This window comes from Denticeps clupeoides, chromosome 15, assembly GCF_900700375.1.
Source record: "Denticeps clupeoides chromosome 15, fDenClu1.1, whole genome shotgun sequence".
In the NCBI taxonomy this organism is placed as follows: domain Eukaryota; kingdom Metazoa; phylum Chordata; class Actinopteri; order Clupeiformes; family Denticipitidae; genus Denticeps; species Denticeps clupeoides.
In genome coordinates, this window is record NC_041721.1 from 7,686,540 (window position 1) to 7,710,974 (window position 24,435).

General features: G+C 42.3%; 1 protein-coding gene across 2 annotated transcripts in view; it reads left to right on the top strand.

The window, feature by feature from the left end:
- The window catches only part of celf2 (cugbp, Elav-like family member 2), a 119,004-nt gene that overhangs the window by 9,614 nt on the left and 84,955 nt on the right, over positions 1-24,435 (top strand). The window contains exon 2 of one of the 2 annotated variants that reach the window (XM_028954669.1): positions 23,873-23,908. The exons of the other annotated variant lie outside the window; for it this stretch is intronic. Coding sequence (XP_028810502.1) covers positions 23,873-23,908 — 36 coding nt within the window. The remainder of the gene's footprint in view (positions 1-23,872; positions 23,909-24,435) is intronic. 2 annotated transcript variants of the gene reach the window in all.

The window sequence follows — 24,435 nt, forward strand, 5'->3', positions numbered from 1 at the left end:
GCCCCAATCTCCAGCGCTCTCAATTTCTCCTGTAATTGGAAAGGAGCAGACACCGCCTCCCCCGAGGGCCTCAACACCACCGGTTTCTGTCTCCATCTCTATCCCCCCGCTCGCTCTCACCCATCTCCAACTTTCTCTCCTCCTGCCTCCTGCTCACATTCCCCCTGCCCCCCTCCCTCTCTCGGTTTTGTTTCATTCTGCAGCTCCATTGTTCCGTTCTACCCCTCCACACACTCCTATTCCCTCTCGCTCTCTCTGGCGGCGGGCTGAGATCTAGCTAACTGCTGCCACAAGTCGCTGAATGTGATCCATATTTATATGGTGGGATGAATATGAATGCACAGGTCCCATGCTGTGTCATTCCCAGCCTCATTTTGTGTATGTTTGTCTGTGTATCTGTGTGCGTTTGTATGCTACTGTGCTTGTGGGGACACAGATTCCCCAGGGCTTTAGGACTGTACAATAAAATATTGTTTATTGTGACTATCAGTGTATAAAAATGATATCTCTCCAAGAAATCAGTAATTGTTTCTAAAATTAGTCTGAATTCTTCAGGAACTGTGATTGAAAACAATATAAGAACAATTTGTTACCAAAAAAAACTTTAAAGTACAGTCCCAGTTGCATGAAATGCATCAGGTATGATATATATATATATATATATATAGAGAGAGAGAGAGAGAGAGCGTCTTTTGATACACGTTCCCCAAAAGTCCCAAAAAAATCATTTGATCAATTAACAAGTTGCATGGTTTCCAACTTAAGGTCAATGTCAGACATAGGGATAGTAGCTGTGAATCCAAACAGCACAGAGAACTCCAATGGTTAATAAGCAGTTAGTATATATATGTATGCATGTGTGCATATGTGTGTTTCTGAGTGTGTGTGTGTGTGTGTATTTGCATGTGATTGAGTGATAGCTAAGGACTTTGTATTAGGTTAAGCAGGTTACTTGTAAAACATTGACCATATCACCAATATGTCTTGCTCATGCTTGCATCACATAGGAGCACACAGACACAGACACACACACACAGAGGTGCACAAACTGACAGAGGAAAGCGCTCATTGGCATCTTATTAAGGCAGCATTTGCCTCAGTAATCTCCAGCATTAACACATCACAGCCTGCGCACGCACAGCTGAGCTCTGGACCTGTTTACACCTGAACCGCTGCAACACGACCCGCTCACACACTCTCACTGCTCCCCCTCCTCCCCAGATGATGACAGTTATTATAATGACACCCTCTCGGGGGATCAGGGAAATGAGACAAGTCTGTGATGAGAGGATGGAGAAGGGGAGTTGGAGGGATTTATGCAATCATATGGGTGACCTGCACATTATAGAGGCCGCCGCTCGACAATATCTCTGAGCTTGTGTGTTATATCGTATTTTACAAAGAAAAATATTCATTAAGAGGTTCACTAAGAGATACTTAGTTTTGTGTGTTAGATTTGGGGCTACGTTTAGGTTTAGGATTCTAACATTCTTTTTGCACAGATTTAGTTGCACATTTAAACAATATAGGTGACACAGGGTCCTCATATGACTATAGGTCATCATATAGCTGTAAAAAACAAAGTGTGTTTGCCCAGTTATTGCATATACTTGTAAAATGTGCCTTCAGTCAGGCATTGAAGCGGCCACAATGCTTCATCGTGATGGAACCCGGTTGTTTTTAACGTGTTTTCGGTGACGTGGTGCGACACACGGTGTTTTAACGAGGGCTGAGATAATGATTTGGGGCGTCTAAATGAATTCTTTCAGTCAGGTAATAATGAGTCTGAGCTCATCTGGCTAATGGAGTCTCAACCAAAATGAGGCTCTTCCGTGTCTTGGAAGCGAGAGATCCTTCTTCTTTTTAGAGGAGGTGTGTGTGTGTGTGTGTGTGTGAGTCTGCGCGATGGAAGAGAGAGAGAGCGCTACAGGCAGATAAAAGTGAAGTCTCCATTAATTATTAACAGATTACTTAAAGTACGAGATGTCAAAGACTCAGGCACTGCCCTCCGAAGACATCTTTTAATATCCAGCCTTGTTTTATTTATTCTCTTTCTCTCTCTCTCTCTCTCTCGCTCCTTTTCAACCCCATTTTACCTCCTTTGCTTTTTCTTCATTTTCTCCATCCTCGCCTTGATCTTATTAGTTCCCTGTGCCGTGGTTGGGAGATTTTTTCGTGTGTCCACGTGTCTCAGCACCTCCGGGGGACAGGCATCTGACGCTTTTCGCCGCCGCCACACTTTCATCTTGCATCTCTCCATCTCTGTTAAAACGAAAGCAAAAGAAGTAGAAAAAAAATAGAGAGAGAGAGAGAGAGAGAGAGAACCAAGCAATATATAAAAACATCTTCATGACTGACTGGGTGCTTATCTGTTTATGTAAGTGCTGCTTGCCACACACCAGGCCCGCGAAAACCAGGCTTCATTAATGCTTCGGATTGCCTTTGATTAGTCGATGCTTACGAACGCGCATTAAGGTCGTCCGTCGGTCTGCAGCGCGGCGGTAAAAGCCCCGCCACCGGAGAGGAGCGGAGCACTCAGACTCGCCTCTTCACCACGTTTTAAAAAGCAATTAGCGGTCTGGAGGAAATTAGCCAACAGCACATATTCCTACCCAGCGTCCTAACGACACTGCTGCAGAGTCAACCACCCGTCTCGCACACACGTACTGCAGCACACTGCACGCCACTGCACAACTAACACTCGTGAAATAGTCCCACCAGTTTATATCTATGTGCATATGTAAGGGATATTTAATAGGATGCAGGCACACATAAGCAAATTGTACCCAAATTTAAAGTGGGTACACACAGATAAACACATGTAAAGACAGAATAGTCAGTTCATACACAAATTTGTAGAGATACACTCACACACACAGCACTGCCTGCATAAGTGAGTGCCTCAGTGCTGGAATGTTGTGTTATCACATTTCAACACATGGCCTGTTGTCTGTTGGCTATGGATTGGAATAAACTCGCCCCTGAGCTGCTCTATGCTTTGATTCAATGAAGCACCTCCAAATTTAGTCAGTCATTATTTCCTTATTTGCATTCATGCCTTTGTTCATTTGTTCCTCCGTTACTGTCTCTGCGCGGCGACAAGGCGTAGGCCCTGCTCAGACCTTTGTGCTTCTCACGGCAACTCTCTCTCCAATCTCTGTTCCATTCAACCCAAACCAGACAGATCTGTTGTAATCTAATGAACATTACAGTTTTTCCTCGATTGCCAAGACACATTCCTGGAAAGCTGCTCTCCTTCTCCCTAAACTGTGAACACAAAACCCAACTGGGGCAGTGGTGGCGCAGCGGCTAAGGAAGCGGCCCCGTAATCACAAGGTTGCCGGTTCGAATCCCGATCCGCCAGGGTGCCACTGAGGTGCCACTGAGCAAAGCACCGTCCCCACACACTGCTCCCCGGGCGCCTGTCATGGCTGCCCACTGCTCACCAAGGGTGATGGGTTAAATGCAGAGGACACATTTCACTGTGTGCACCGTGTGCTGTGTATCACATGTGACAATCACTTCACTTCTTCAACTTTCAAGGTACATTCATACACACTACTTTCAACCCCCCAAAACTGAACTATGAAATCATGCCTCAAGTCAATCTAAATTAAATACTATACTGAGTAGTCACTAAACACTACATAGAAAAAAGGAAAACACAATGCTCAGGACAAGAAGCGGTAGAAATAAATGTTAATTTAGGCTAAATACAATGTTGCAAAACAAACTACCTGGACATTTTACACTTGTACATAGAAAAAAAGCAAAAATCATATATCCTGTGCATTTACATGTAGTGTGTGTACGTAAAAATAAAAGCACAAAAATATACAAACGAAGTACAAGGAAAAGTAGTGCATCACTCATATTGAACCACTCTCTAACCTGGAGGCCTTTGTGAAAACTCACATTGTCCCAAACATAGATGGGCTGCTCATCCTGCTGCCCTAACAGAGCATCTTGCATGTGATTGAGGAAAATGAGGAGCTGGTGAGTGTTGTATGGCCCTAGGTTAGCCTTATGGTGGACAACACCACGATTGCTGATGGCAGCAAACAATGTGACATTGCCACCACGCAGCCCAGGGGCACTAACAATGGCCCGTTGGCCAATTACACTACGGCCTCTCCTTTTGGTGAAATTAAACCCGGCTTCATCCATGTAGATTTATTCATGCAGTTTTTCCATTGAGTCCAGTTCAAAAAGTAAAATAGGCCAACTACAGTAAAATCACTACTTACAGTAACCAACATTTACGTGTTTGGATATATACCAACCTGTACACACTGGAATCAGAGTTGCGTTCAAAGGGCACTATGTACAGCTGTTTCATGCGCAGTCTGTTACGCTTGAGGACACGGTCAACAGTACAGAGACTGACACTGTCGATACCCTCAAAAGGCACATGGTCCTCAGTTTAATGGTGTTGTTCTCACAGACCATGTCGACAATTAGGGTCTCTTGGTGTGGGGAGAACATAGATGTCCTACCACCCCCATGTGGCAGTCTTTCAATTCTACAAAAAGAGAACATGCACTTATAAAAATACATACATGGAATAGGCCTACAAACAGTCAGACTAACCCGTCATTACAATACAACAGTACACTGGCACAGTGATGCACTGAAACATGTTTACTGTGGTACAGTATACAGTACAGCCATTGTACATATGTAATTGTCATCAACATTTACATACTATAATGTATAATGTAAAAAGTTATCTTCTCTAAAGCTTCAGATTATGGTGGTTGCACCCTTAGTCCGGCCTCCTTCATAGTCAGACCATGGACAAGAACATGGTCAATCACAGTAGCTCTGATTTCATCTGATATTACTGTTCTTTGTCCTTGCTGACCACCTTCACCTGCTCTCACACAAACTTCTCTTCTTAGATTTCTATCCATTGTAGTGCCTCACAGACCGGTGCTCTGGCTTAAATGAACCCTCACATCATTAGCCACATGTGTGATACATTTTGAGTTGTTGTGTTCAACCGGTGACACCTGAGCTTTAATTGTGTTTGACTTTTGCCACCTGTGCCACACCAAAAAAAAAAATCACCAAAAGTGCTTATGGTTTTGCCAAAAGAGTGACTGATTCAATACGTGGGTTCAGGCAACTGAGAATTTGGTTCAGACAATAGGGTTCAGTGTTTTAGCAATCGACACAAAGTACAGAAAAACAGGGCGAGGAACACGGGAGAAAAAGCAGCACACAGATGCACACTATGTATAAAGGTGGATGGGCTGAGTCTCCCTTGATGAGGATTAAGATCCTTCAGAGAATGAGAGACTGGCTGATGGATGCCAACACACTTTTGTAGAAAAAAAAAAAAAAAAAGCACACACATGGAAGCCAAGTTACAGATTATTCCTCAGAGTTGCCCAAATTATTTGGCACATTGATATTGCATGTATAACGATAAGTTAAGAAAACGGATATGGAGGTATAAGAATAAAATTGCGCGTTTTAGATCACACGAGAAGCTGAAGCCATGTTTTTTATCATTTAAAAATTCTGTACACCGTTTTTGTGGCGTTCAAATGAAGTACTTATTTATGATTCACAGTGAAGTGCAGAATGTCCTCACTTTCACTGGAATTCCAGGTGTTCCTATCTTTGTGAGGACAATTTATATCCACTACAATATAAATACAAGGACACATGCATACACATGACCAGCAGCACTGAACTGTATGGCTTTTATTTGTGTGAAAGAACATTGCATCCCCACTAAGATTCAAATTTGTGTGTGTCTACACACACACACTTGTTTTCAGCAGTATTTGTGTGCGTCTGTGGTTAATGTGACATTACTGCTGTTTATGCCCATACACACACACACAACTGGATAGATAGAAGCCATGATTGTGCAAGTTCACACATTGCTACACGAATAGTGTATGTATACACCCTCACACAAACATGCAAACTGAACCTGCTTGACAGCCATCTTTTGATGCACACATCCAAGTGTGTATTTGTTTGTGTGTGTGGAGGTGGCAGGGCAGGGTCATTTGTCAGTGTCATGAGTTCGGTTCTAAACTCTATCAGGGAAGGAATGTGAGATGTTTGGCGCAGCTGTATTTAAACAGCTCCATAAATTCCCTTTATGTTCTGACAGTCCCAAGCCATGTCTGACGTTCCCCGGGGAGAGAGAGAGAGAGCGAGAGAGAGAGAGAGAGAGAGAGAAATCAGATGGAGTCGGAGGGTAACAGAACAAATTGTGAAAGTGAGAGGGAAAGAAATGGTTTCATTTTTATCTCTGTGTTTCTCTGACTTGATAGGAACTAGACTGGTACCACTGTACACGTACAGACTCCCATTTCACACACACACACACACACTCACACACACACACACACAGACCTATTTCCAGTTGTATTCCTGGATGCTTTGCTTTTGGCTCTTTAAATCCCAGCCTGTAGTCCTTGCCTGGTTCACTCTTCAGAAAAAGGTTGATAAGCTGTTACACAACCTCTACTTCCTGTGAAATAAAGGTTTGGAGTCAATAAAGTGTCCAGCTTTTCGAGCCACCATTGATTCTTCTTTCTGATTATTACTTTTCTTTGGTATCCATGGAGAAACCAAAACATGGAGGGCTTTTCACGGCATGTGTGTGTTAGTGTCGATATGTGTCTCGTGAACAAAAGCCATTCAGGATGGTGAGTAAAAAGTTTTAGAGTATGTTTATTTAAATGTGTGTTTGTGTGTGTGCGTGTGTTTGTTCATCTTGGTAAATCACTTACAGACCAGACGCATTGTATTTTTAGGGGAAAAGCCCAAAACAATAAGGCTGCTTATTGTTTTTGCCATACTGCTAATTGCCAGGATGCAGATGTGTTTTAGCTCTTGTTTTTTTGATCAGAAAAGGACCAGTTTTTTCAAAAAACTATTTCATCAAATATTGATGCTGGTTACATTAAGTAGTGCAGCCATGAAAAAAATGTACTTATCACTAATGATTTATGTTATAATAACAATTTATTTACAAATACTGACTGAAGCTAAATTTGACCAAACCTACAATCATCACAATTCAGAATTTGAATCACTTTGATGGCATTCAGAATTGAGCAATTTTCTTAATTAATCGACATATTAAGTGCTATGTTATATTAAGGTTGCAGTGTCCAGGAACATTTACATTTATGCAAGCTAAATGCATGAATTCATTTTATATAACTCATATTCATATTTCTACATCATATTGTTGCCTGGTTTCAAATGATTTGGGTACTTTGAACCAAATTAAGTTTGAAATTACTAAAGCTTAGCCTAACCAAATTCATTATTAATCATTAATACATAATACTTGTACACACTGTTTTCATTTTTATTTATTTATTGAAATTTAGTTTATTGTGGTGTTTTTATTTCTGCTTTAATTCCATACTTTTGGGTCATAGATCTGAGCTATATGGCCAAGATATGTACATCCTTCCATAAAAACAGTCTCATCAATTTCAGGGGATGTGCTGTGCAATGTAAAATAACCATGACATAGCTGGGCAGATAGGCTGTATTGTTAAGCCTAATGATTGATTTAGCATTTAATTGAATTAGTCTTTGTAAACAATGACCTGCTTATGCCTGAATTAAATCAACGTTTCCCGAGAACGCAGTGTGCACAAGCGTACTCCAACTTCGTTAATAGTCCAATAATTACAGCTATTAAAACCGCAGTCAAGGCTTTTCATCAGTTTACAAAGGATCTACCCGTAGGAGTTATCTCTGGCATCTTCAGCTTCCTGTCGGGTAACGCTGCTGACATTGCCCATAAGCATGCTAGAAGTTGCATATTAGGGGAGAGACTGAGTAAGATTGGCACTAATTATCTAATTATCAATATATTAGTAACCATGTGTGCCTGAGGAGATGGCCTGTTTAACCTCCATCATTTAAATAATTCACTCTTTTACCAATAAAAGCAGCACTATAAACATTATCGCATGTACAAAGAGCTAAGGAGTTGCTAAACGGAAAGCTGAAAAGAATCTTAGTTTAGAAACTGAGCTAAGAACATATAAAATTGATCCAATCCTTCTGAATGTCACGGGAATCAGTTTAGACACGTGTAGGCGGAAATGAAAACTCTGGTGTGAAGTAGCGCTATGAGGCAGGTGAATTTCCACCGAGTTGACCCGCAAACGTGTGCCCAGCATAAGCTGCAACATCCACAGATGTTGGCGCATGCAAAGACAGGCAAGACAAAGGAGCGGCACAAATAGGGAATACGACACAAAGGGAAGACAGGAACGATCTCACTTTAGAAGATGATGACGGGCGAGTCAAAGGCAAACAATGACTGAGCAACTGGAGACGGCCATCTTGCCATTTAATAGGAGTCGCATCACCCCACTTCCACGTTGCTCCTGGTCACGTGAACGTGACACTGAATCATACGTGAAGTTTCAATCACATATGCAATGGAACGGAATTTAAAAAATGATAAAGGTGTGGACATGCTATAATGTTTGGTACTGTAAATCTTACTTAATAGTTGATCAGACTAGTCCCCAACCAGTCCATAAATGCTTATGTAATAAGTCCAAGGAGTTAAAGATTTGCCATTAGTGATGGGACTTGAGTCAAGATCAGAACAGGAAAAAATGTCCATGGTTTTAATTATGCTTCGCACTACCCTGCCAATATGAAAAAAATAACATTTAATTGCTTCAGCTTGGTAGGAAACAATGACCAGATTCCAAATACTCAACAGTGTGTCAATCCACTTCTTGGTATATAGATTTATGTAGTTTTGAAGACTGAATGAATCATTGCAGATCATTCGTTAATTATTACATGATCTATCAAGTCAGAAAGTTGTGCAGTTTGAACTTTTGAAACAATGATGAGTTTCCACAAATGCTCTAGTCCAAGACAATTCTGCACACCACCAAATCGATGAAAAGTGGTCAAAAGTGGATAAATTTTTTTTAGTAGCATATGACTAATAGTCACTAGCCCATCATCTCAATATTTGTGCAAAAAGAATTTGCCTCCACTTAGTAGATTGAGTAGGTTGTTTTGTCATCGAAATTATATTCGCCAATGACGTGATGAAGATGTGATCAAGACGAGATGAGATGAGAGGAGACTAAATGCTGGTCATGTAACTATAACAAAATATACCAGGTAATATTGTTGACGAATAAAAACAAGAATAAATATGGTTGAATTTTTTTTTTATTACTAAAATGATTTTCTCCCATTTAATCACATTATATATTTCTGCTTCAGTTTCCGGTATCTCCAACCCAGTCGACATCACTTTCACAATGCGTCATTAATTCGATTTCGCAATCGCGTCTCTAATTCGATTTCAGGATGCTTCTGATGGCTGAACAGATGGGTGGGAGAAAACGATGAAGCGATCTTTGTTTAAAATGAAGTGGAAAAGAAGACAGAATGTGAATCTTGACTAGACTAAAGCGAGTTGACTATGACTAATAAAGACTGAAATTACGGCTCGATGCAGCGACAAGATTAAAACTAAAATGAAGACCGGCCGCCAAGGAAAAGCCTGTAGTCCCCACTGCCCCAGGTTTCAGAGGGGTGGAGTGAATCCTGACCTCGTTGCCTTAGCCTGGCGCACTGCAATTACACCGCGAGGGGCAAGCAGAAAGTGAGATGTGAAAAAAAAAAAGGGGGGGGGGGAGGTGAGGTGGAGCAAATAATGATTCCTCCACTTGCCGTCCTCTGCCGCTTCTCCATGGCAAATGTTTGGCCTTACCTTTCCGCGTTCTGGAAGCGATCACTGTTTCACCCCCTCACCTCTCATCCTTTCCTTCTCACTCGGCCTTTTATCACAAACATCTGTTGTCCCATCTCCAAGGGAAAATTCTTCCCTGCGAAGCGATGAGTGTGGTTCTGTTCCCACTGAGCGCCGCTCTGTTTACAGAAAGTCCTGGGAATATTCCCTTTCCTTCTCTTCTCCTCTTTCCCTCAATTTTTTTCTTTTCTTGTGGCTGCAGCTGTTTTCCTTGTGTGTGTGTGTGTGTGTGTGTGTGTGTGTGTGTGGAGTGGCGATAACTACATACTACTCAACGTATTGATGCATTGACTGGAACGAGACTGTATTTCCGTGTTTTTGGGGTCCCCATGCTTATCGGTGTGTGTGTTGGGGGGAGTTACTGTTACTACAGCCTTAAATCCAGATCTTTAAAACACAACCACGACTGAGACAAGACGCAGTCCCCGGTCCCGTTATCACACTGAAGTGTTTGTCTTTTCAATAAGAGTTCACAAAATCACATTCTGAATAACACACACACACACACACACACTTAAAAACACACTCATTCCGCACACTCCCGCTCTCTTTTGGCCTGCCTCTCTGGGTCCTTAATCAAGCCCTTTATTTCTTCACAAGCAATGTCCCCATCACCAAGGCAACAAACTGGTGCACTGCTGGGGAACTTGCAGCATCCTGCACCCAGCAGCCAATGTGTGACAGTATGTCTGTCATAATGCCTGTACAGATCTGTGTGTGTGTGTGTGTGTGTGTGTGTGTGTGTGTGTGTGTGTGTGTGTAAAAAGAGATAATAGAGGTCCTCATAAAGCTATAGAAGACAGAAATCTCTGTCTTTCTCATTAAGCTGTCAGCTCTTGATGAAATCGTAATCTCTTTTAGAAGAAAGAAAGAAGACATCATCCATAATGACAGATCTCCAAACACACACACACACACACACTCATGCACCCACACGCACAAGATTATTATGGACTGATAGAAATTTCCCTGTTTAAAATTTTTAACTTCTCACTCACTCACACACACACACACACACACACACACAGATAGGAAAGAATGGGACAAGACACACATGTGGTTTCCCAGAAACAGAGCTAGTCAAGCACAACAAAGGAATACAATTCTGCCTGTCTCTCTCACCCCCTCACTCCTCGGTCCTAATTGAATTCTCGCGGGTGGTGAGGTCTCACACAGGAGCTGTAGGAATTCCAGTCTGTCCTGATAAAGTGATAAAATGATGACACCATATTTTGTTTCAGCCTCTGCCCGCCCTCTCCGTTTATTACAATGTGTCAGGGCCTCATGCAGATTGGCCTGCGTGCACACACACACACACACACACACACACACACACACATACACACATGCTCAAATCCATTTGGGTGAAATGTGATATTCCTTATGAAATTCCTTATGAAATCTGCAGGCCTAGCAGATGCGTAATCTGATTACATCCTCAAGATTAAAAATATATTGAATTTTTTTCCACTTTTATCTCTCTCGAACCCCTCTCAGTGTCTCTCACTCTCATTCTCCTCCTCACCCTCCTCCTGGAGCAATGGAGCGGCACTCATTCGTAGCGCTGCCCCTCTCTCGGTGGAGGAATGCATTTCCCTGGGAAATATTAGGCATTATTGTTTTTCATTTTTTTGTTCCTCCACCTGTCAGCCTCCTGTCAACTCCAATTTCAGAGTGTCATTCGTGTGGTATGTGTGTGTGGGTGTGTGTGGGTGTGTGTGTCAATGTGAGGGTTTTGGCCTTCATGCCTCTGTGTCTACATTTGATCTTTGTGTGTTTGTGTGTGTGTGTGTTTGGATGTGTGAGTGTGTGTGTGCCTGACAAAGGTGTCATTATGGTATTGGGAAGCTTTACAGATACATGTCTTATATGTCATTATAAATTATACCACATCTGCTTTCTATAGCACCAGACATCCATTAATAATTTCTGGTTTGTGTGTGTCTGTGTGTGTGTGTGTGTGTGTGTGTGTGTGTGTGTGTGTGTGTGTGTGTGTGTGTGTTGTGTGTGTGTGTGTGTGTGTGTGTGTGAAGATGTTGATTGCGGTTGGTGTGCGTGAGCTGATGTCAGCTCAATTCGGCCAACCAATTACTGTCCATATGGGTAGATATCTGCTGTCACCTCTATCCTTGTGCTGTCACACAGTGGTCCAAACACTCACATAGTCTCACACAGACACACACACACATTCACACACACAGCTGTCACACTGTGGTCAGTGTGTAGAAGCAGAAGTGAAAAGTGTGTCCCACTGGGAGCCATTAATATAAAACAGCATATACCAGTTTATCACACACACACACACACACACACACAGTGCATTGTTCCTGTATAAGACCCCTTGCCCCTTATGAGTCCTACAGCAGAAGTGGGCATCAGCCTCTGTGGAGGATTCTGAGAGGCTTAAATAAGCAGTCTGTTCCCAGCCAATCAGTCTGAAGGAGCTGAAGTATTCCACAGCTCTGTGACTCTGTTCAAGAACCATGGACACACCATATATGTAGATCTGCGTATGTGCGTACACGTGTACTGTATCTCTCCGTTGTTAAATGTTGTGTTGATCCTATATTTAAGGCAATAGCCCCCCCCCCAAAAAAAAAACTGAACTAAATACGTCAAAAAATAAGTGTCACAGGATGACTTCAAAAATGTGTTCTCAATGTTCTCAGTTGGATTACTAAGAAGTGAAATGAAGTTCCTCATAAGGTATGGTCCTGTTGAAAGATCCAGTCGTTTCCACACATAAGTTGGTCGGCCCTGCATAGGCAGCCACCAGAAAACTTGTAGCAACGTTGTTACACAGAAGGAAAACGTGCCCCATATCATGATGGAACATGATGGAACATCTCCTTGTCATACCTGTAACATTTGAAAACATCAGGACCATCCATTCTTCTGTTTAGTGCCGTCTTATGGTTATTAGGCTGCAGTTAGCATCAGTAAAAGTCGTAGACAGGTCTGTGTCTTCAGATTCTGTCTTTTGCGTGCAGTCACCTTAAACTTTTGATCAGTTTATACAGAATTTTCTTTCTTTTCTTTACTCACAATCTGGACACGGTCCACAAGCACGACATGCAAATATAACTTTCCCCAGGTCTTACGTTTTTGCCCAGCTGCATATTTCAGTTTTGCATCATATCATAACTCCCCTCAGGCTCTTGATGGCATTCTTATGTGTGTGTTCATCAGTTTATCTGACTGTGAGCCTTTGAGACTTTTACAATTCCTGACAAATGCATCCAGTCGGGCAGGTGTGGCTGAGTGCAGACTCCTGGGAAAAATTCCCTTTTTCCAGCACGGCCTGACAGAGCTCAGAGCAATACCAATTTGTGAAACTGCTGAGGTCCTGATTAAAACAAGTGTGTTGTTGGGTTAGATGTATTATATTAGCCCAATCATAGTCTGGGGCACTCTTTTACATTGCTTACATTAATATTAGTTGTGAGATTATTATTGTTCATAATTGTTATTGGGGTTATAGCTGCCTAGTGGGTAACACACCTGCCTATGAAAAAGAAGACCACAGGTTCAAACCCCACTTACTACCTTTGTGTCACTGAGCTGGACACGTAACCCTGAGTGTCTCCAGGGGGGAAACTGTCCCTGTAACTACTTATTGTAAGGCGCTCTGGATAAGATCATCTGATCAATGTCATAAATGTAAATGTTCCGAAAAGACCATTTCCATCCATTTTCACCTAACACTAAAGAAAAATAAATGACACATGAAAACCTTGTTTACATTACACTGCAATCTCACCATGAAATGATACATTACATAAGTTTAATAACATGATCTGAATGAATTTCAATGAGCCGTGAATCCTTTTTTTCACGTCGTGTGTTAATGTGGAAAAGTGACAGAGACTGAAACCTATTAAAATCTTAAAACCACACTGCACACCAACTCTACATAGTTGCAGTGGTGTGTATTAATGCATCTTGGCACCTTGACACTCAGTACTTGGGCTGGGTTTCAGAAAGGATTTGAAATTAGTCCTTTCCCCAGTCGGTGAGCAGCAGATTACTGTGACTCTTCACTCTTCTTTCACCCCAGTTCTTTCACTTTCTGCCATCCGATTACTTTCATGTGTGCACTTTCACTCTCAGAACACACATGTTCAGGCTGATATTTCATGCTGCCGCACTCTCAACTGGATGAATGATTCCACAGTTAGTTCCCAACATAACTAGCATTCTCACTGGCTGAGAGGAAACAGTCACAATATCATTATAGTTTCAAACAGCTAAAAGAGACAAACCACATTATCATTGATGTTCACCACGGTAAGTTTGTGGCTGCTGTGGGGAAAAAAACTAAGGACACGTTTCAAGATTGCTATAAACTAAGAATTCTTTCTAGTATTAAAGTGTCAATGGTATATTTTCATCAGAAGAAATTTTAAATAAAATAAATATTTTGTGTGACCACACTTTGGCTTCAAAACAGCACCAGTTACGCTTGCACACAGTTTTTGAAGAAACTCTGCTGGTAGGTTGTCCCAAGCATCTTGGGAAAACTAACCACAGATCTTCTGTGCATGTTGGCTCCCTCAAATCCTTGTGTCTCTTAATGTAATTCCAATTCCATGGAACTATCATCTCCACAACGCCTTGTTTTTCTTCACACCGAAGACAGTTCTTAATGATATTGGCTGTATGTTTGGAGATGTTGTCCCGTGCAGAATATATATGGGGCCAGTTGAAGGCCTCCCTGATGACATTTGCCTGTATTTCTCAGCATTGAGGACACCATTAAATCTCCAAATCTCTATTTGAAATAATGCAGGCCCAAACTTGCAAGGAGCCTTCACCATGCTTCACTGTGGCCTTCAGACACTCATTATTGTACCGCTCTCCAGGCCTTCAACAAACGAACTGCCTTTTGAATTTTGACTCATCAGTTCAAAGCACCTCCTGCCATTTTACTGCTCCCCAGTTATCATGCATAATTGAGTCACTTGGTCTTGTTTCCATGTTGGAGGTATAGATTTTTGCCTGCAACTCTTCCATGAAGGCCACTTCTGAAGAGACATGTTCAGAGAGTAGGCAGGTGTACCTGGGTCCCATTGGTGTTCGCCAGTTCAGAGCCCATTTAATTTGAAATAATTGTGTGTGAAAGACCTTGCTGATGCAGTGTATCTTTGTGTACTATACAGCTTCTGTATTGTTGCTGTGTTCCGTCTTGCCACGGTGTATGTCCGGTGCAATGAAGCTGTCTTCCACAGCCTCACATTGGAAGCAGAGTTTGGCTGCTCCCCACCGAGTCTTAAGCCTCCTACACAGCTGTTCCTGTTTCTGTGTCTCAACTTATATGTGAAACTGATGATCATTAGTACTTGTTTGGTTATTGATCACACACCTAAATATAATCCTACAAAATCCTTGTCTTTGTGCAAGTGTCCTTAATAGGAATATGCTGTTTTTTTTAACAATGTAAATAGTGCTAAGTGAACAAACAAGAATAAGATAAAGAATTATTATTTGGAGTTTTTAAGGCATTCTGAGTTTATAGTATTTTTTTCACACCTGTCCAAAACTTTTGCCAAGTACTGATTGTCCTCAGGATTTACATAAGCAGCCAAAAAAAAGATGGACTTCTTGCTAGTTATCTAAATCTTGGAGTGGAGAAACTACCTGCTGTTCAAGACCCTTTTCTATGTTAGTATTCAAAGACAAAGTTTAATTATTTTTATGTGCAAACTTAAACATGATAATAACTGGTAATTACTTGGCAACACACCTTGTGTTGCCATATATGTGACAGCTGCAGCCTAAAACGTGCCAAAACACTCTTACAAAACTTTCTGATAGCTTAACATATTTACATAAGAATTGGGATTCTCAATAAACAAATTTTTCCTTAAATAATACAATTAAAACAACCTAATTTGGCAAAACTGATACTGTCTGCAATTCCACATAGTTATCAGCATTTTGATTCATTATCGTAAAACTCTTCTATAGCATGATGAAAATATCCCCTGCAATATCACACGGCCAGCTGCTGCTGCGGAACAGCTGGATCACCGATGAACTTTTTCATCATTTCAATTGCTGTAACAGTCCTTGCTAAATAGTATACTGTGATACAATCACAATTCTACACTTAATGCGGAGCTCCGCTGAGAAGGTTCAACCCTCTCTCTCTTAAATAAAAATGTGTGTGTGCTTGTGAGATTTAATGGAATACACTTAAAGGAAATAAACAATATGACAATTCTTGGCAGAATGCTCTAGAAATTCTAGGTTTGGGTTTTGCTGAGTTGAAAGGTTCAACTTTGGCACCTTCTGTAAGGTTTAGTGAAGGATGATGCCAACCATCAGCATCACTAGGGCTTGGCAGTGATTGCTGTAGACTGGATATGGAAGTTAAGAAACGAAATGTCCCCGTCCGCATCCGCTAATTAGGCTCGCTCCACTCAGCCAGGGTTTGCATGGGTCGGGGAGGAGAATGTTTTGATTGTCCCTGATGAATTTAAAACAGCTCCAAAGATTCCCCCCTTATTGCTCCTGGAGCTGAATACTTTTAAATGTTTGGTCAAATTCTTGGCGGGGTACGAAGAAGACGTATTCTGTTTATCTTGGCATTCATTAAGAATGCATTTTTGGATCTTGGTAAAGTAACTGCTAGTTGTGTGTGTGTGTGTGTGTGTGTGTGTGTGTGTGTGTGTGTGTGTGTGTGTGTGTGTGTGTGTGAGAGAGAGAGAGAGAGAGAGAGAGAGTAAAACCCTTGTATTGTCTTGGAAAGGCAGAGGACAGGAGGAAAGGAAAAATAGAAGTGGAGGGGTTTCCAAGAATGTTGAATGTGCTGTAAACGCAGGAGTGGAAAATGGGCCAGAACTGAAATAGAGGATTTGGTGTGAGGATTGGGGAAAATTGCGGGTTTTGGATGTTTTCTTTTTTTAATGTACTGGTTAGTATTTCTGTTTCTGTATGGGATTTTAAGCACGTCATCCTCACAGAGCAACAGATCAAGGCAAAAAAAAAAAAAAAAAAAAAACTCTCTCAAACTATTCATCTCCCACCGACACATGTGGGATGTCACACCGTGTGTAGTAGTGTGTGTGTATGTGTGTGTATCAACTAAAAGCAAAGGATTTGTTCATTATATTGGAGGATCTACACTTGATTTTGCCCTTTATGCCTGCTGTACAGCTATTATTAGTTAATATTCTCTTCATCTGAAACATGTACCTTCTCCTCTCCTCTCTCCCCAGTGGCTCTGTTTATTTATTTATTTATTTATTTATTTATTTTCAATGGGGAAGTGGGAGGGGCTTACCTGGGCGCCGGCTAGATGATGATGTCTGTCAGCTTTTAACCCTCCCTCTTTCAGCTTCTCTCTACCTCATTTATCATTCTGATGGGGCTTTATGCAGATGAGCCTCTAATATTACCCAGCAGAGTTGATGACTACTTCTAACCCCATGCTGACTCTGTGTGTGTGTGTCTGACTGACTGACAGGCTTCTTTAGTTATGATAAAAGCACAGCAACATGATTTTGATTTGAATATGCAGTATAATATATTTGAAAAAGTAGGTACTCATATAAACATATAAAAGCAAATATGTGTGTCGTGACAGTGTGAAAATTAGAGGGTGTGAGTGTGTGTGAGTGTGTGTGTGTGTGTGGGTGTGTGAACATGTCTATCTTGCTTTAGTTGGTGTTGTGTCTCGGCAGACTTCATTAGTTGAAACAAAGTGAGTTGTCCATTTTAGCAGCCCGTCTGCTTTAATTGCTATTGATTGGCTGATTGCTCGCTGCTTTTTCCCCACTGTGTTTTCTGTGGTTGCCAGTGTTGTTGTTTTTTTTCACTCGCTTTCAGGCTACAGCTTTAATTACAAGCCCATTAAATAGCTATAACTTGACCCTCGTCGTCCTGCAGGCTTCCTGTAAGCTGTGAGTGTGACGGGAAGGGGTAAAATACCTGCACCAGGGTACCTTTAGTGCAACTTCACAACTTCAGTCGAGCCTCTGTGGAGGGATTGTGCAGTAAAGCATGCCTCGAAGAAGTTCTTTTTTATTTTTTCCTGGCCAGAGTCACACACCGCCTCTTGAGTCCTTTTTTTTTTTTTTTCCTCTCTCTGTTTTTTCTTTAATACACCATTGAGGGTTACCAGGCCAAATCCCCAACTCGTATCTACCCACTACACTGGCAGCAGTTCGGCCCGAAACACTACAGCTAAATGCTCGTAAATGTACCCGTAAGTGAATACGTGAGGAGGCCCGTGGAGGGGAACGATCCGTGGACGGGGCCCAAGACAGAGATAACAGCACCCCTAATGCGTCTTGTACATGGCGCTTAGCATTAGCGCTTTATCACGGTGACTGATGGCGGCGCCTGCCATAATGTGACAGGTTATGATCATATCAATTTGCCGCCATCTTCGTGGATGCCGACTTTATGGCGCCATTCATTCCGAATACAGCCAATTGCGGCAAGCATTAACACACCCTCTACAGATAATGACAATGGCGTGAAACACACACACTTACACACACACATTTCATACACACATTTCTCCATAGTAAAAACAGTGGGGTGAAATGTGCAGAAGCTCAAGCTGACGGCCACACACACACACACACACACACTCGCACACACAGTCCCTGCGGTTAATGAGGGGTATCGTTAACAGAGATGCTTCATAAAGTGGCCTGTCACTCATTTCCTGGGTCCCCACGGATGCCTGGATTACGGCCAGCGAATCGGAGCAGGATTAATGTGTAATATCAGGCTATTAAATGGGATTAGCTCTGGCATTTGCACCTTGCCGTCTGCCTATCAGATGGCCCTGTGATCATGTGACATCACCGCTTCCCCAGAGCGTTTGGGCATCTGCTTTTGTGTCAGAGGATGACAGAGACAAGGAAATAAGATCTTGTGTCATCTTTATAAAAACAAGTCAAGGTGCATACACACACTCAAAGATACATGTACACACACAGATGGATTTCATGGGGGTGGGGAAATGATCTAAAAATGTTACTAATTAAAACAAAGAATAATTTATTTCCATTATGCTTTCCCATCAGTTACCACTAGTGTGTGTGTTTTTGCATCAGACCATGTGCCATCTGTATCCCAATGGTGGCCTAGCGGTTAAGGAAGCAGCCCCTTAATCAGAAGGTTGCAGGTTTGAATCCTGATCCGCCAAGGTGTCACTGAGGTGTCACTGAGCAAAGCACCGTCCCCACACGCTGCTCCCCGGGCGCCTGTCATGGCTGCCCACTGCTCACCAAGGGTGCTGGTTAAAAGCAGAGGACACATTTCATTGTGTGCACTGTGTGCTGTGCTGTGTTTCACAATCACTTTACTTTCAGTTATGTATTGTCTAGGTAGCAGTATATTGCAAAAAATACTATACAAAAGTTAACAAACTAGTCTATGGAGGCTTTTTAATCAATTTTACCATTCTTTTTGCCTTCATGTTTGTCATCATTGTAAGCAACTTCATGAGATGAAGGAAACAAATGTTCAACATATTCAAAAGAAAGAACTATGAAACTTTTAGATGGAAGTGTGTAGTTGTGTGAATGCAGGGGAGTGTAGTGTGTGCATGGAGGATAGTGTGAATGTGTAAATGAGTGTGAAGTGTGAAAGTGAAGTGTTTGTCACATGTGATACACAGCAGCACAGCACCCAGTGCACACAGTGAAATTTGTCCTCTGCATTTAACCCATCACCCTGAGTGAGCAGTGGGCAGTCATGACAGGCGCCCGGGGAGCAGTGCGTGGGGACGGTGCTTTGCTCAGTGGCACCTCAGTGGTACCTTGGCAGATCGGGATTCGAACCAGCAACCTTCTGATTACGGGGCCGCTTCCTTAACCACTAGGCCACCACTGCCCCAAAATGAGGGTTTTACGGAGCTTAATGTATGTATGTGTGCGTGCCCATGTAAGCATGTACATGTGTATTGCTGTATCTGAGGGTGTATTTTGTGTCTACTCATGGATGCCATGTCTTATTCATGTGATTGTGTGGTGGTACATGTGTATGCATGTGCAATGTTGTGTTTTTGTGGTTGAGTGTGTGTCTTCCTCTGTTTTTGCCCTCTGCGTGAAGCTTTTTACAGTCTGCTGCTGATTGGCAGCTGCCAGGCTAACGCATCATAAACACATTGTGTGGTGCATTGAACTGCTTTATGTGGGATTGTGTGTGTGTGTGTGTGTGTGTGTGTGTGTGTGTGTGTGTTAGTGTGCATGCAAGCGTAACTCCGGCCGTTATGTGGAACATGAACTCAATGCTAACACACACCCTGCCAGCTATAACAACAGAGACAAACTACATCAGTTGCCATATGCTCTATGTCTGCGTGCGTGCGTGTGTGTGTGCTTGCATGTGTGTGTGTGTGTGTGTGTGTGTGTGTGTGTGTGTTTCATTCCTAGTTTTTTTCAGGCCCTTTTTGACAGGGGGGATTTTTTGGCAGAGCACCAGCCTGTAGCCATAAGGTAATGTGCTGTTGAGAATGAGGGCCAGCTGCTGAGCCACATCTGTCCACCGAGACTCACAGAGCCAAAACTGAGCTGTCTATGCATGCACTAGGTAAACTTGGTGTGTGTGTGTGTGTATGCATGCTTGTGTATACCTCTGAGAATGCTTGATCTGTAGATGTGGTAAGTGTGTTGTGTGTAGAGTGTGTGTATGTGTGCATGTTTTCGAGGTGTGTGTGTGTTTGTGAATTTAGGCTAATCTCCATCACATCACTGTTCATTTGCCATTAACTGTCATCTCAGAAAAGACAGAAAGGATCAAGAGTGCTTGTGAGTGTGTGTGTGTGTGTGTGTGTGTCAGATGGATGGAGGAGGAGGAAGAGGATTTGAGAGCAGAGAGGGAGTGTTTTGTAAGCAGCACCTGTGTCTTTCTCCTCCCTTCTTATCCTCTCCTCCAGAGAGGGAGACTGAAGTGACGTCCAACTCCTCATTAGCCATATGTCCCCAGCCCGTGTCTCAAACCATCATTTCAACAGCCCTTGAGGAGCAAGAGAGAGAGCTTAACACACACACATATATACACATATCTAATATTATACTTTACAAATATGCATAGTCAGAAAAACACCTAAAATTTGTCTGATGTGTACCACTCATGTGAGGATATCCCCAATTTTATTTTCATCTAGACTCTTCTCCATCTTGGCCCCTCGGTGGTGGATTGAAGTTCCCCTCGAGGTCAGAACAGCTCAGTCACTGAGTATTTTTAAATGGCAACTCAAGACCTTCCTCTTTAGAGAATATTTGGATTAACTTGTAATGTTCTTATTGTCGAACTTGTGTACAGAATCTACAACAGAGTGAATAAAAAGATTGTATTCATAGTTGGGGTCCTAATGAACCAGAACTGATCACTTCATCGATGGCAACTAGAAAGCGCGTTGTAAGTCGCTCTGGATAAGGGCGTCTGCCAAATGCCATAAATGTAAATTTTACTGAAAAGTGAGGCTTTAAGTCTATGTGCGGTTTCCACTAAGACAGAACACACTTATAGATAATCCTTCAGTTGTGCGTCTGTGTTTACATTTGTGAGAAAGGGGCCGAGGGAGAAAGCCTTTTTAAACTGTCTCAGTGTCACAAATAGTTTTCCATTTGACATTTTACCACTCAACTTTGACCTCTGTGTGAATATTAACTATTTTTAGTGTCAGAAGTGATATGAGCAGTTCACAAGAGAGACAGACAGACAGACTGTTGACTGAGGTTACTATGGTAGCATTCAGCTGTGTGTGTGCATATCTTTCTGCATGTGTGTGTGTGCGCATGTGTGTGTGGCTGCAGTATTGACTGCAGAGAGGAGAGCTCTATAGATAAGTGTGTTTCACCCTTTAAGGAAGTCGTGTTAAATGAGGCTTCATGTGCTTCTTCCTCAAGATTGCTTCAGGCTTTTCTCTCTCTCTCTCTCTCTCTCTCTCTCTCTCTCTCTCTCTCTCGTGTTCTCTACAAGCTTGTCCAGTCTCCCAGTCTCCATCTACTCTCTGTAACACAGCTGCACGAGCAGCACCTCACAGCCAGCTCGCACACACTGCCTGCTGCTGAGGGTCAGCTGGTGCCAACTGTGTGTTTTTGTGAGAAAGAGTGTGTATGTGTGCTGTATGCGTGAGGGTGGAGAGAACAGAAGAGGTGGGGGGATTTTGGCAGAGTACGTCATGTATAATAATGTCCCATAGGGGGACTCAGATTCCAGAACTGAAATCATAAGCACGCACACATACACACACAAACACACACACATTCAGAGAGTACAAGCATGTTGCATGATATAGACGAAGGAAGTGTAATGGGAATTTGGTGACATGATACTGTTAAATGTAAAGAAGAGACAGATGGGTGAGTGTGTGAGATGGCCTGTGATATATAATGAGATAGTTAGATGGTGCTGGACTAAACCAGAAAGGAGAAGGGTTTTGGAAAGCTGAGAATGTGTGTGTGTGCGTGTGTGTGAATGAAATGGACAGACACACAGATGGGCTGCCATTTCCATGTAGGAAGTGAGACACAGAGAAGGCGAGAATCTGTTCTATGCATACAATTACACACACACACACACAGCCTGCAAAGGTGTTGTACCGTGTCCAGTAATCAAATTTGTGCAAAAATGAGATAATTGCCACCTGCCTTCCCAAATAACACCCAGTAATGTGAGGACAAACATCTGTTTCTATGGCTTTACGGGGACCTAGTGAAACAACTGTGTAACGTCATTATATACAAATGTATTATTCGTATGTAAAAACCTCAGTTGAACAAGACTCTTCTAATCCTAAACCCACCCTTAATCTAAGACTCAATAATGCTGGGATTTCAAATACAACTTTCTGTTTAATGTCAATGGACACAGACAGCACTGTTTCAGTCTGGGCCAGCAGGACTATTTAAATTCTGTGTGTATGTGTGTGCGTGTGGTGTGTGTATGAAGTGTGTGATCAGATAAATTCTGCCCTCCTTTCTTTCATAATTCATCGAGCTCATGTGGCGAGAGGCATGGAGAATAATGTGGGGTTGAGGCTCCCCTGGTTGTCGATGAAACGCTCACAAAAAGTAGCGCCTTTGAAATGCAAAATCGGCAAGAGCAGCATCAGACCGCAGTGAGGCGAAGCGTTGAGCACGGCATCACAATTTACTCGCATCCAACAGAAATCCATTTCTCTCACACACAGACACTGAGCGAGCGTGTGTGTGTGTGTCTGTGTGTGTACATGTGTCACATGAGATTTTTGTGAGAATGTGCTGGTCTCCAGCAGAGAAGAAATTAAAAGCAAGTACGATAAGTACAGGATGTGTGTGTGTGCGTGTGTTTGTGTGTGTAAAGTGCTAAATTTAATTGATGACCAAGTCCAGGCTTTTAGCCTTCATAACCTTTATTCATAATTCACAACTTCAGCTCAACCTACTGACCTGCGGGTCACAGCATGCTGCAGCTCAGTATGTGTGTATGTGTGTGGTAGCCAGTGCAAGTGTGTCAGGGTATATGTGTCTCATTAAAGCAACATTATAACAGCATTATCCGACTTAATGACTATTAATTAGATGAGAGCATTCTGAACACTAGAACAGGACTGAAAAATCACAAAACAGACCAAATGTAAAAGCATTTTTGTACATCCTTCATTTAGACACGTGCCCGTGCTGTTGAGATGTTGGCCTGTCAGACCCACTGGCTCATGAAGCTCCATATGGTTGTCTAATTAGTAGATGTGAATGTGTGTGTGATTGTGTGTGTGTGTGTGTGTGTGTGTGTGTGTGTGTCTGTGTGTGTGAAAAGAGTTCAAGAAATGAAAAATCCTGCAATGATCTGACGTGTCCCTGACACGTGGTGGAAGGAGGAAGTCCTATCGCTCCGACTGTGAAAAACCTGTGCTGCATGACACGCCCGAGACTGCCACTAAAACAAAAAAATGCATGCCTGAGTGCAGTTAACATCTCACGGCCTACAACACACACACACACACACACACACATTCCAACATCCTGACAAATGCTTGTACAAACAATAGAACATCAAACTTGAGGTCTTATCCACATGAACTCACCCGCTGACGGCCGTGAGAGGAAGACTCACTATACTTTCATTTCTCTCTTCCATCAGGCAGGACGCCAGTGAGCTCTCTGGGACCATACAGAGGTAAGAGCTGCCCTCATTTCTCTCCATTACGTGAATTTGTGTGTTTGCATGCGAATCTGGGTTTGCCAGTTTAAAACGTGGTCGGATTTCAACGCACTCTGGGATTTGTTTTCCCCAGTGTCTTCCAAATTACCCGAAAGCAAGGCAAGTGAAAAAATAAGTAACTAACTAGCTGTACCACTCGTATTCGTATGAACCAACCACCAAATATCCAGAAGACATGATTTAATGTTATCAGAGCATGTCCTATGGGACTTCAAATAGAAGCTGCATGGATGGAGGTTTTAATTGGTCTTGGCTGGTTCTGGTTGGTTTAAATGGTATCGCTAGCATGACCAACAGAGAAACGTAAGACCGAACTTGCTGGTTTGGTAGAACAAGTGTGTAGTGCACCATTTAATCTACTCACTTTTTTGTCAAAATAGCAAAACCAAGCAAAAAAATATTACATGCATTGGTTGTCACTCTCACATAGTCTTAAGGTTTAAGGAGAACAAATACATAGCTGGTCTAGATTAAGGCTAGTG